General features: G+C 35.6%; 2 protein-coding genes across 2 annotated transcripts; one reads left to right on the top strand and one right to left on the bottom strand.

Annotated features, from left to right (window-relative positions):
• Positions 1-3,485: 3,485 nt before the first annotated feature.
• LOC117924283 (plastid-lipid-associated protein, chloroplastic-like) lies at positions 3,486-6,660 on the bottom strand. Its single transcript, XM_034842880.1, has 3 exons — positions 6,016-6,660; positions 4,686-4,881; positions 3,486-4,068 (listed from the first exon to the last, which is right to left on the bottom strand). The coding sequence occupies exons 1-3, from the start codon at positions 6,471-6,473 to the stop codon at positions 3,754-3,756; spliced, it is 969 nt and encodes a 322-aa protein (XP_034698771.1). The 5' UTR covers positions 6,474-6,660; the 3' UTR covers positions 3,486-3,753.
• A 1,357-nt stretch (positions 6,661-8,017) lies between these two features.
• LOC117924037 lies at positions 8,018-9,206 on the top strand. Its single transcript, XM_034842586.1, has 2 exons — positions 8,018-8,268; positions 8,378-9,206. Exon 2 carries the CDS (start codon positions 8,414-8,416, stop codon positions 9,029-9,031), a length of 618 nt encoding a protein of 205 aa, XP_034698477.1. The 5' UTR covers positions 8,018-8,268; positions 8,378-8,413; the 3' UTR covers positions 9,032-9,206.
• Positions 9,207-11,870: the final 2,664 nt, after the last annotated feature.

The following is an 11,870-nucleotide window of genomic DNA, read 5'->3' as shown; positions in this document are numbered from 1 at the left end:
TTTTAAGGTTCAACCAACCCTTGACTAGGCCTCAATCGGACCTTGACCAGAGTTAGATGTTCTATCAACAACACCAAGCTACTAGAGAGAAAGAAGAATTTTTTTGGCAACTCGATCGATCGTCAATCAAAAAAGCCTAATTGGTTGAACTGATTCAAACAATTCAAGGTATCCTTGATTGATTGGGCTAAAAACAACCCAAAATGCTTATGAACTCATTTCTAATCTTCTAATATCTTGACCAATTCATTTTAAAACCTATGTAAGACATTTTTGAAAGACTTTAACCTAAGGTTTTGAGGTAAAAATAAAATTCATCAATTTTTAAAAATAAAAACCATTTTAAGTTTAGATAGTGATAAAGTAGAGAATCTTTGAAGGGCGTAAAAAAAAGGTTAACCATAAGTGCAACGACAAAAACCATCTTGCAATATTTTCCTAGGCACTTGAGTCTTCATGGTCCAAAACTTCATGCTTTTGAAGTGTTTCCTTAATGCTTGAGCTTTCTTCAAAATTTGTGCTTTTAAACTTGAGCACTTCACTTGACTCAAAACATTAGTAAGCTTAACCTTTGTTTTGTAATTATCAAAACTCAATTAAGAAAATACTTTGGCTAACAAATAATATTAATTAAGGTTAAGTTTCATAAGAAGCTTAATTGGGATTAAATTTTTGTTTAAAATGTACATCTAGATTTAACTATGATTAAGTTTAACAAAATCACCATAATTTTTCATTGATGCAAATTGTTACTCACCATCATTAACCTTGCTAGATAGATAAAATGTTTCAACTCCTTTTAGGTTATTGTTTACCTCTCTTAGATCTTTTTCATAGCTAATAATGAAGAGTAATTAATGGTTCATCTCCAGCTTTTTTTTGTGAAAAACAAAAAAGGATAAGATAAAAAAAAAATGTTGAATATTTACATCATTCAATTATTTCTCATGACCAATGATAAAGATTAGAGGAAAGAATAGTGAGGACTTCTTTTACTTTACAGCAAAGCAAAACATAAGGAGAAAAAAAAAAAAAAAAGAAGGGAGTCATTGGGATAGGTGGGTCAAAATATTCACAAAATTGTAAAAATGACTCTTTTATTAATTTTATTAAAATTTGGCTTCCTTTTAACAAGTTTACCTCTCCATTTTATTGCCCTCCAAGGGTTTCTTTTTTTTTTCTCTCTTTCATTTCTTTTAATCTCTCCACACCTGTTTGTATCCCTAGCTCTCCCATAAATCCAACATAAATTGTCTTTAATTGAGTCACTTAACACCAAAACTTTCTTTTTTTTCATTTACTTTCTAACTTGCTCTCATTTCTTTATTAGTCTCACTCTTTTTCTTTTTTAACTGATGGATGTTCTAGAAAAACCCTCTCTCATGATAATGATTTCTCTCATAAAACATGTTCTTACCATTATTATAACTATTAAAAAAACTAGATAAATAATAAAAATAGAAATAGAAAATTAAAAAAAAAGGGAAACTTGTGTTTTGATACGATGATATGTCAAATATATATTTTTTAGAACCCAATTTTATAAAATCTGAAAACTAGCTGTTAATGTGAAAATTATATTTTTTTTCTCCACTCTGAGCCGGCTCAATTTTTTTGTGCCGAGATTGCCCCTTTTTTTTTTCTTTTTTTCCTTCCGCGCCTCTCCCTTCCTCTCCAGTGAAACTGGCCGGCCGGCGTCATCACCGACCGGCAGGCAAAGGTTGTGTTTTTCAACCTGGCTCAAAAATCGTGCATTTAGGGTTCGTGAAATTTAAATCCAAAGGCACAAAAGCAAAGAGACCCTAGAACAGATCCAGAAAACACAGGGAGCAAAAAAAATTCCAAATCGTGGATTTGGGTTCGTGAAATTTAAATCCAATGGCACAAAAGCAAAGGGACTCCTAGAACAGATCAAGAAAACACAGAGAGCCAAAAAAACAATTTTTTTGGTTTTCCTTGGGGGTTTCGTATGGATTTTCTGGGAAATCAAACGAAGATGAATTTTCCCGGAAATCGTGGATTTAGGGTTCGTGAAATTTAAATCCAATGGCACAAAAGCAAAAAGGCCCCTAGAACAGATCCAGAAAACACAGGGAGAAAAAAAAAAAGCAATTTTTTTGGTTTTCCATGGGGGTTTTGCATGGATTTTCTCGGAAATCAAACGAGAATGAATTTTCCCGGAAATCGAATGGGGGTTGGATTTTCTTGGGGATCAAATGGGGATTTTTTTTTGCTTCCGCTGCCGCTGCCGCCGCCGCCAATGATCGCTAGAGTTGCTGGTTGCCGCCGTCAATGGCAACCAGCAGCGCCTTCTTCCCTCCGGCCCTGGTTCTCTACCATTGCCACCGCCTTCTTCTCTCTTAGTGATGTCGAAAGAGAAGGAAGAGAGAGGAAGAGGGAAGAGGGAAGGGAAAGGGAGAGAGGGGGAGATTGCGCGGCCGATGATGACGCCGGCCGGCTGGTTTCACTGAGGAGGGAGGGAGAGGCGCGGGAGGAAAAAAAAAAAAAAGGGCAATTTCGGTACAAAAAATTGAGCCGGCTCAGAGTGCACAAAAAAAATATAATTTTCACATTAAATGCTGATTTTCAGATTTCATAAAATTGAGTTATGAAAAGTATATATTTGCCAAATTACCCTATCAAAACACAAGTTTCCCTACAAATCATTCTTCTTTTTGTTCTCATTCAAGATATATTGTCAATTCATAAATTTAGTATAAATTAAGAAAAAGCTTTCATGATATACAATGGTTAAATTTATTTATAAAGAATTTAATTAAGATTAAGTTTGTAAGTTTAATTTCAAAATAATTTAATTAGGATTAAATTTCCTTTCATTAACAAAGAACTTTATTAAAGTTATGTTTTTAGTTGGAACGTTTATCTACATATAAATATAATTAAGTTGCATTTATGATATTGTAAGGTATTAAGATTGAAACTTTGATTCCGCAATCAATTGAGTGTGATCCAAGGTTTTCGTTAAAGAACTTGTTGAAAATCAATAAATTTTAAAAAAGAAAAATGCAACAACACCAACTAAAATCCAAAGATTTAATCGATGGTAGCTTTCTAGTTAACCTTATCCTCAATATTATCAAAGTTCATATGAAACTATAAAAAAATCCTAACCAAAAACAAAAAGAAAAGAAAAAAATGGAGGATGTGGCGAATCTCAGAAAACAAAGAAATATGAGACAACATCACTCTTTTATTTTTGACATGAATAAGATTTTAATCTTTAGTTCCTTGATCTTTGCTTTTAGGGTTTAAACTTCATTGAAAGAGGAAGTAGTAAAAACAGGGGGAAATGGGCTAGAAATGAGATATACATAGTGTGTTTAAAGTAAAGACAATGGGTCATTTCCAACTTGGCCAATATCTCTTAACCAACAAATGATGGTTGAAGCGTTGAATCTGATACAGCCCCCTTTCCAAAACCAATAATGTCATTCATATTCTGCAGGATCCAATGAAGCAAGAAGTACTAAATCAATGTAGCTTATGAAATATAAGTGTTATTCTATAAAATGAATTATCTTGGAGTATTAATTTCACATATATGATCTGATTCCTGGCACAGGTGCTAGAAATCTAAACCTTTTTGGGTTTTGTGGCTATGGTCTAATCTATTTTATCTGACGATGATTTATAAACAAGATTCTTCAGTTCATTCTCCATTTATTCTTATATAGAATCCAACATGTCTCTGGAGAAGCATCACACTACTAAGAAATAGTCTTTTGCTTTGGCTCAAGGTACCAATAGGGAGCTGCCTTCCTTGATGAGCACAAAGATACTGCCAGCATCTCCCCTAGAGATTCGAAGATCTTCATCAAGGTATGTGGTTAGCAGCCATGATTCAGCATTGCTGTTTGGGATAGAGAACTTCAATGGTGGTTGGCTGGAGATTGTCTTGGCAACAGAAGAAGCTGTATCTTGGACTGAGGTGATCAAGCCTTTGAAGGGTGTCAAGTCAATATTTTGTCCCAGAAATTCCACATTCTCTGGTAACTCGATCGAGTCAGTCAGCTGTGGAGTGCCAATGATGCCTTCTTGGAACTTGATCTGAATTTAAATAAAAATGCATACCAATTTAGAGCAGAACCTTGTACCAGCCCCAGTAAGAGGGTGGAAAAGAACTTTCTTGTTTTTGAATAGAATTTACAATCAAATAGAACCCTGAAAATGCAGGGGCATATACAGGAACAATAAGGAAATGAAAATCATTCAACTTTGTTTTGGTGGAGCATACAAACAATTCAATAAGTAAACTGGAGTGTTGAGTGGAAAAAAAAAATCTAAAATAATAAAAAATATAAGTTATTGAATTCCAGATACTAATTATTACCATTATGAAAGACGAAGAACCATTTCACCATGTTTTACATGTTGGAAAAAGAAAAGAAAGTGGATCAAGTTCATGCTCATAACCTTTCCTATGGTCCAAATATTCTCCTTCAACTAATTCTCCACCATTTTTCTCTTACTACTATGGCAAGTGTGAGAATTTTTTTGATTGAGTATACACAAAAGAAGGATGATGATCTTTAAAGAAGATACAAATAAAGATGCTGACATGTACATTGAGAATGAATCCTAAGAAGCGGTCAATCACTAACCTTTCTGTTAAAATTTGTCACCATGATAACCAGGGAGTATATGGTTCAGGTACAGAGAAATACCTGCACACGCTTGGGACTTCTGACTTCAAATTTAGCATTGGTACTGATGGAAGTGGTAGCCAGAGGCCCAGAAAACTGGACGGAATTCTGGACTGTGAAATTCTCCGAGTCGATGGTCTGTGATATCTCCTCAACCTTCACCAGCGGCAGTGTACCCCTTGACAACAAGGGGAACAAACCAGCAAAAGATGTGTACCTGCAGCACCACACAAAAATCTCAGTAACACTATCATGCCCAATTTGAATCCCCTTCAAGAGAGTTACAACACACTAACACTGATGAACATGCCATATTCACCATCTCTAGAGAAGCATGCAAATCATAATCACTCCCGGGTTGGACATGAAACAAGAAATAGAATCAGGGAAAACTCCCAAGCATCAGGCAACACAATAGAAAATATGGCTGGAGAAAAGAATGCAGAGTTAATACAAACACGAGTTGACATTAATATAATGTTCTCTTGTGCAGGCATCAGAATGAACTACACCCGTAGCTAAGTCTAGCCATTGGGTAATCTTGATTTTGCTGCCAAAGAAAAGGACTGAACACAGTGTACAATTTGGTGTATGTAAAGCAAAAGCAGAGGAAAACACATAATAACTTTGAAACATATATGAGATCTCCAAGGTTATGTTTGGTTACAAAAAAAATTGTTATGGAAAATGATTTTTCTCATATTTGATATTAATACGGAAGATTTTGAAACCAAAGTCAAATTAATTAAAATTATTAAGAAATTTACATAAAAGAGTTAAATAAATGAAAAGAATTTAAAGTAACATATAAAAAAATAATTCATTGACTTTAAATTCATTTCCTGCTTTCCATTCAACTTTCCAAAAACCAAACAGCGCCAAAAAGATTACAACATAAAACAAGATGATTCTGCACCCTACTTGCACATATTGACTCAGACAGCCATAGAATTATGCAACATCACCAATCAGATTGATGGTCAGAGCTCAACCTCGATTAATCAAGCAGCTGCCTCAAGTTTGATTTTACAAAATCTAAAATAATCAGAGAAGGCAAAGGGGCTTTTCACACACCCGTTTCTTCTCCTTAGATATCTCATGTAAGTCCCAGTCACTCCCTTAATTTTGATTCAGTGATCCATCAGCATCAAAGAAAGCAACTATTACAAATAAATAAATCCGAAGATGCATTTTCCCTCTGTTAATCAGGAAAAATTGAGAAACATGCTCAACAATGATCCGTGAGGGAAGTCATTTTAAATAACTTACCGTTCTTTTTCCCCTAGTCTTTCCCAACAACCAAACGGAGAAAAAAGAAAAAAAAAAAAAAAAACTAAAGCAAACAACTTACGCTAGAATCCATTTCCCATTGAGCAGAGTCAACGCCTCAGTTGGCGCCGGAGTCGGATTCTTCGCCTCCAATTGAGTAATAAGCTCCACAATCTCCGCCCGAGTCTCGCTCGTCGCCTTCAACCCCCGATCAGTCCCGTAAAACGAATCCACCAACGCCTTCTTCAAACTAGTGATCTCCTTCGACTTCTCCTCCTCCACCACCGCCACCGTCGACCCTTCCCCCTCCGGCTCCACCTTCTCCGGCCCCCACTCATCATCCAACGCCGTCCGAACCAAAACAACAGGCCTTCCCCTATTCACCTCCCCCGCCGAAACCCTAACTCTCCCCACTGCCTTCCCCACCACCCCCACCGAATTGGCCGGAAAAAAAGCCAATTTAGCCCCAGACTGTAACGGAGGTGCCGCCACGGCGCAGGTCTTGCAGAAAATTTGATTGAATTGAGAAACTCCAGCCATTTTCAGAATCTCAAAGTTCGAATCTTTCGCAGAGAAAACAGAGAAGAAGCGAAAACGCAACTACTCTCTATTCAGTGAGGAAACAACGTTAGAAATAGGCGGGTACGGAAGACGGTTATGCCCTGGAGACCGAAGGCAGTTTGGCCTCATTGGTAGGGGTAATATCGGGAACCATGGCCTAGTTTTCTTTGCCACGTGGAATTCTCTGTCTGTGGGATGAGTTATTTTTTCAGACAATAAGCCAGCGAGGGGGTGTGAGGCTGAAATTGGTTTTGTATTTTGTGTGAATTTAGCAAAGCCGTGTGGATCCACCACTCCACATTCTTCTCTTTTGTGGGTTTCTATTCAGTGTGAGAGCCTTCACGAAGCTTCCACTAAAATATCTCCTTTATGAGCTAGCTTATTGGGCTGGGCTAGTTGGAAATGGGCCTGTCCCTAGAATTCTCTCCTCATGTTTGGATTTGTTTATGAAAAAGTTAATCAGGGATAGGCCCAATTATTTTCTTGGGCCAGGGCTTGCCCACTTCCTTTTGTTGAGTCCAAGTGGTCCAACACTCCCATAGTATATTCGACTTACCAATAAGTGAATTCCAATAATTGACCCAAAAATATTGGGGTCCCTCAAAAGAGAATCAAGTATTAAATTATAACTATGAAAATTATTTGAATAAAAAGTTGTGTTATACTCAACGTTATAATAATCATAAGGTGTCTACTTTATCTAGATTTGAATCCATTGAAAAAGGAGGTCCAATTATGTGCAAAGGAGTGAGGTCCAATTAGTTTGATAATATAACTTCAACTTTTGGTCAAATTAAGCAAAAATTTTAAATTTCTTTTAATTTGTGATTATGCATTTTGTAATATATTTAAAATGTTGATATTTAATTTAAATAAATGCTTAAAAAAGAAGCACGGCACGACGAAACCTATAAGATGCCTTATATTGTAGCCATGCCAACAACTGCCACATGGCATGCGCCGGCTTCCATGGGCTTTGAGTTTGCTTTGGCCAGCGAAGACCATTTCTTAAGCATTACAAATGGAGTATAATAAAATATGATTAATTAATTAATTAATCATGAATTATTGTCCTAACCGACCTATAATTCATTTGCATTAATTTATTTCTTTCAATTTTCAAATTATCAGTTACTAATTAAAACAATTAAATAGATATAAATAATTTTTTTAGGAAAATAAAAAAATGGTAATTAAATGTCAAATCCCTTCTCTAAGAAGAAAATCTCTCTATTGGATAAATTATAGAATGCTTGTTAGGTATGCAAGAATCAACTCCAAAAAATTCTTCTTAAAAAATAAATATTTAATAAATATATTTATTGGATTTAGTCATTTTCATACTTATTCAAGAAAAAAAAGAAAAGGAAAATAGTCAAAATACAATTCATCAGGGTATAAAATTGAATAAAATTTTATTAAACAGAGGAATAAAGTTGAGCAAGGATGCGCAGAAAACTAGAAGAGAACTGTGTACAGACTCACATTTTCTCATTTCTTTTGTTTTCTTTCCTACTTCTATTTTGTCCTTGTTTGTTTCTTCAAAGCTTGAATACCCATCTCATCGATGACGGAGCTGCCTATGATCTCAAAAACCCATTGTATATTCACTTTCCAACCGTGCAAAACCGCTTTCTTTGGACCCCATTTCTTAGTTTGCTTCTGTCGTTTTCGTATTTGTGAATTGAAGACGAGGTGGGGGTTCTGATTCTTGAAGAAACTCACGAGACTTACATGGATGAAGCAGGCCAACTCGTCGGCGTGATCAGTGATTGTATGTACTCTTCTTCAAACCCCTTTTTTTTATGATTTCTGGAAATTTTTTTTCGTGGGTTTGTGTGAGAATGAATGGAAACGGTGAAAACTCCCTTGTCCGTTTGCAGGAGGCGAGAACGCTGCTGTGGTTCCTGAGAGAGGAAATGGACGGTTTGGATCGAATCGGGAGGTGGAGGAGTATAAAGCGACGGCTGGGATTTAAGAAGATGAGCTGCTGCGGCGCGTCCTGGGGTTTCAGGCCGTCGACGATGACCGTGAGAGAGGATGACAATGACGACGACGATGGAGTCCAAGCCCAAGCCCAAGCGCAGTCCATGGCTCAGGCCCAAGAGGAAGTGGGTCAGGCCTCTCCGGGGATCAGTCCGGACCGGGGCTGCGTGGGCGAAGCTCCGGTGTCGCCGAGGATGAACCTGGCGACGGCGCTGGCGGCCGAGCGGCAAATGAGGGCGGCGCAGGACGTGGCTACCGTGGCGGTGGGGCCCACGAATGGTGGGACAAGTGAGGGTGCACCTGGGACGCCGCTGAGGGTGTCGCTGCTGAGACTGCTGGAGGAGTCGGACGGTGGGGATGGGGAGATGGAGAAGGAGAGAGGAGCGGGGAGTGATCAACTGTGCTGCGTGTGCATGGGAAGAAAGAAAGGCGCAGCTTTCATACCATGTGGTCACACCTTTTGCAGGGTGTGTTCGAGGGAGCTGTGGTTGAACCGAGGCTCTTGTCCCCTCTGCAACCGTTCGATTCTCGAGATTCTGGACATATTCTGAGCCGTCAGATCAACCGCCTCGGGATCCGACGGTTGATGGGTGGACTCAAGGAGGGAAAATTTTTCAAAAGGGTGATTCAATTTTCGATGTTACGAGGATTTATTTGTAATTTGATGATTTTATTGCGACTTCAAATTTGTCTATTTTTGTGAATTTCCATTTTTGGGGTGGTGCATTGGATTCTTGTGAACCCATTGATTGCCCATTTATTGATTTAAGTCCTTAATGGGCCTAGGAGAATGATAAGGGCGAAGAAAAGGGGGATGATATAATGATTGCATTATCAAAAAAATTGTCACAAAGTGGAAGAAAAAGGAGATAATAATTGATTTTGCGTTGATTAGGATGAAAAAAATTCTTTCAATCACAAAAAGTCGTGTCTATCAATTGGGATTTGGCCTTGACTTTTATGTTATGAATCATTAGTTTAATATTTTTTTAAAGGATCATTTTAATAGGAAATTAATTAAATATCAAATAAATTTTTATATAAGTTAAAAAAGGAGTTTTATATGAAATAATATTATCTAGCTTTTACATCAAATTTCCCTTTTTTGATTATAAATTTTTTTTCAAATATAAAATAATTTTTCAAATAATCAAATTAAAACAATTATTAGTGTTGAAGTTTATATGTTAGAATATTTTGTTAATTTTAGTGAAATTGTTTTAATTTTGTCAGGAAGTTAGTTTTATAATGACAATTATCTAAAGCTCTCATGTGACTGTTTAGTAGATTAATCCATTGAGTCATAATTACTTTAAATATTTGCTTAATGTTTCTAAAATAACAAAGAATTTACTAAGTATGTCTTAGTTCGCACAAGATAACAATATCTTTTTTGAATTTCACTTACATTATTTCTCGGTCCCAATTAGATCTCTCAAAAAAAAAAATTCTTTGATTAATGCCACCTAAATTTCTCTAAACAATGGCAACCTTGTTATTTTGTGTCTTTTGCTCTTTCTCATGTAAATGTGCACATTTTTTTGAATTTTCAAATGTCCAAACCTACAATTTGTAGTTATATTGTTTATGTTCTTGTTTCTTCTTCATTATAATTTGTACTTTTATTGTTTATGTTCATCTCTAAGAAAGAATTGTAAATGTTACACTATATCAATAAAATTGATTCGTCCTTTTGTCTTACTTATTATCTTGGTAAAATCCATATCAATAGTGAGATAGTTCATAGAACTTCTTATTCTCATACTCATAATAAAATGGTGTGACTAAAAGGAAGCATTCTCATTTCATTAAATATGGTATCACTTTTCTAACAAGGTTATCTATGCCTTTGAAATTCTAGGACGAGACTTACATATCAACTGTTTATCTGATTAATAGGCTTCTTATACCAATTTTGCACAAAAATCTTCTTTAGAAGTGTTATTCGAAACTTAGCCTAATTACTTCATACTTCGAGTCTTTGAATGTGCTTGTTATCCAAATATAAGACCTTTCAACAAACACAAACTAGTCTTTCATTATATTTATCGTACATTTATTAACTATAGCCTAAATCACAATGGTTTTAAATGTTTAGATCCTATTGGCAAAATCTTTATTTCATAAGATCTCATCTTTGATTAACAACCCTTTCCATCTTTTGCCAGTTCAATCGAAAGTCGGCTCCACGCTTATCTTCTTTTAGTTTAGGGTATTTAGCATTGGTAGCAATCTTATCTCTTCCCAATACATCTATTCACTCTTCAATTCAAACACAATCTAATTCTTCGATTGCAAATGTCCTTGTTGAAAGTTCTTACACAATTCCTACTTCATAAGAAACTTGTTTTTATCAATTACAACATTTTTAAAACCCACTTTTACTTCTAATATGCAAGCTTTGTGGTTGTTACTCACACATATGCTAACAATCCAACATCAATGTAGGCTTAAAAGAAATTAGAAGTTGGTAATGCACACTAAATAGTCACAAGGTCTAAAGTAAGAACCTTTAAACATCAAGTGTTTATGGTAATTAGTGAGTCATGACAAATGAATTTTTTAATTTAGTGAAGAATGGAACCTAGTGTCTTATACTTCTGCCACTAAGGAGAAAGGCAATTAATTAAAAGTGGGTATTTAAAGTAAAAGAGACTAATGGCACCATCAACAAGTACAAAGCTTAACTTATAGCCAAGGGGTTTCACCAAATGGCAAGTTTCAATTTTAACAAAATCTTTGGTCCAATAGTGAAACCAACCAATATTAGAGTGGTTTTGACTATGACTCCAACAAAAGGTTGGACTATTAGACAATTGAATATTAATAATACATTAAAAGAATGTTTATGGAACAGTCTCAAGGATCCATTGATCCTAAGTCACCAAATGTGGTTTTCAAATTACACAAATCCATATTTGGACTAAAGTATGCCCCAAGAGCTAAATTTTAGAAGTTGCATAGTGCTCCTTTCATTTGGTTTAGTCTAAGCTAAATATAATTAGTTTTGGTTTATTCAAATCATACCCACTCACTCAACTTCTGTCCTTATCTATATAGATGACATCTTAGGGATAAGAAGAATTAATATAAAACTATAGAGCTTAATTAATAAGTTGAATCATATTTATGCTTTGAAAGACCTTAGTATTGTAGACTATTTTTTGGGAATTCAAGTTAAGCACACAAAGGATAGGATTCATCTGTCACCAACAATATACTACTAGTCTAAGATCTAGTAGGCTTTTGTGATGCAAATTAGGCCACAGGCCCACATCTCAAGGTATTATGTCTACTTAGGTTCTACTCTAATGTCTTGGTACTCTAAGAAGCTACATATAATTTCTAGGTCTTCTGTAAAAGCTAAATATAGAAGTATAACATATTATA

This window comes from Vitis riparia, chromosome 10, assembly GCF_004353265.1.
Source record: "Vitis riparia cultivar Riparia Gloire de Montpellier isolate 1030 chromosome 10, EGFV_Vit.rip_1.0, whole genome shotgun sequence".
Lineage (NCBI taxonomy): Eukaryota > Viridiplantae > Streptophyta > Magnoliopsida > Vitales > Vitaceae > Vitis > Vitis riparia.
Note: the sequence above shows the minus strand (reverse complement) of the source record. Positions and strands in the feature narration are given on the sequence as shown.

What these genes read in the sequence shown, in the direction of transcription:
- LOC117924283 (XM_034842880.1), bottom strand. Translation starts at nt 6,473, where the DNA reads ATGGCTGGAGTTTCTCAATTCAATCAAATTTTCTGCAAGACCTGCGCC. An exon ending in AATGGGAAATGGATTCTAGC is followed by an intron (nt 4,882 to 6,015) that starts GTAAGTTGTTTG and finishes GTGGTGCTGCAG; the next exon opens with GTACACATCTTTTGCTGGTT. An exon ending in GAAGTCCCAAGCGTGTGCAG is followed by an intron (nt 4,069 to 4,685) that starts GTATTTCTCTGT and finishes ATTTAAATTCAG; the next exon opens with ATCAAGTTCCAAGAAGGCAT.
- LOC117924037 (XM_034842586.1), top strand. Translation starts at nt 8,414, where the DNA reads ATGGACGGTTTGGATCGAATCGGGAGGTGGAGGAGTATAAAGCGACGG.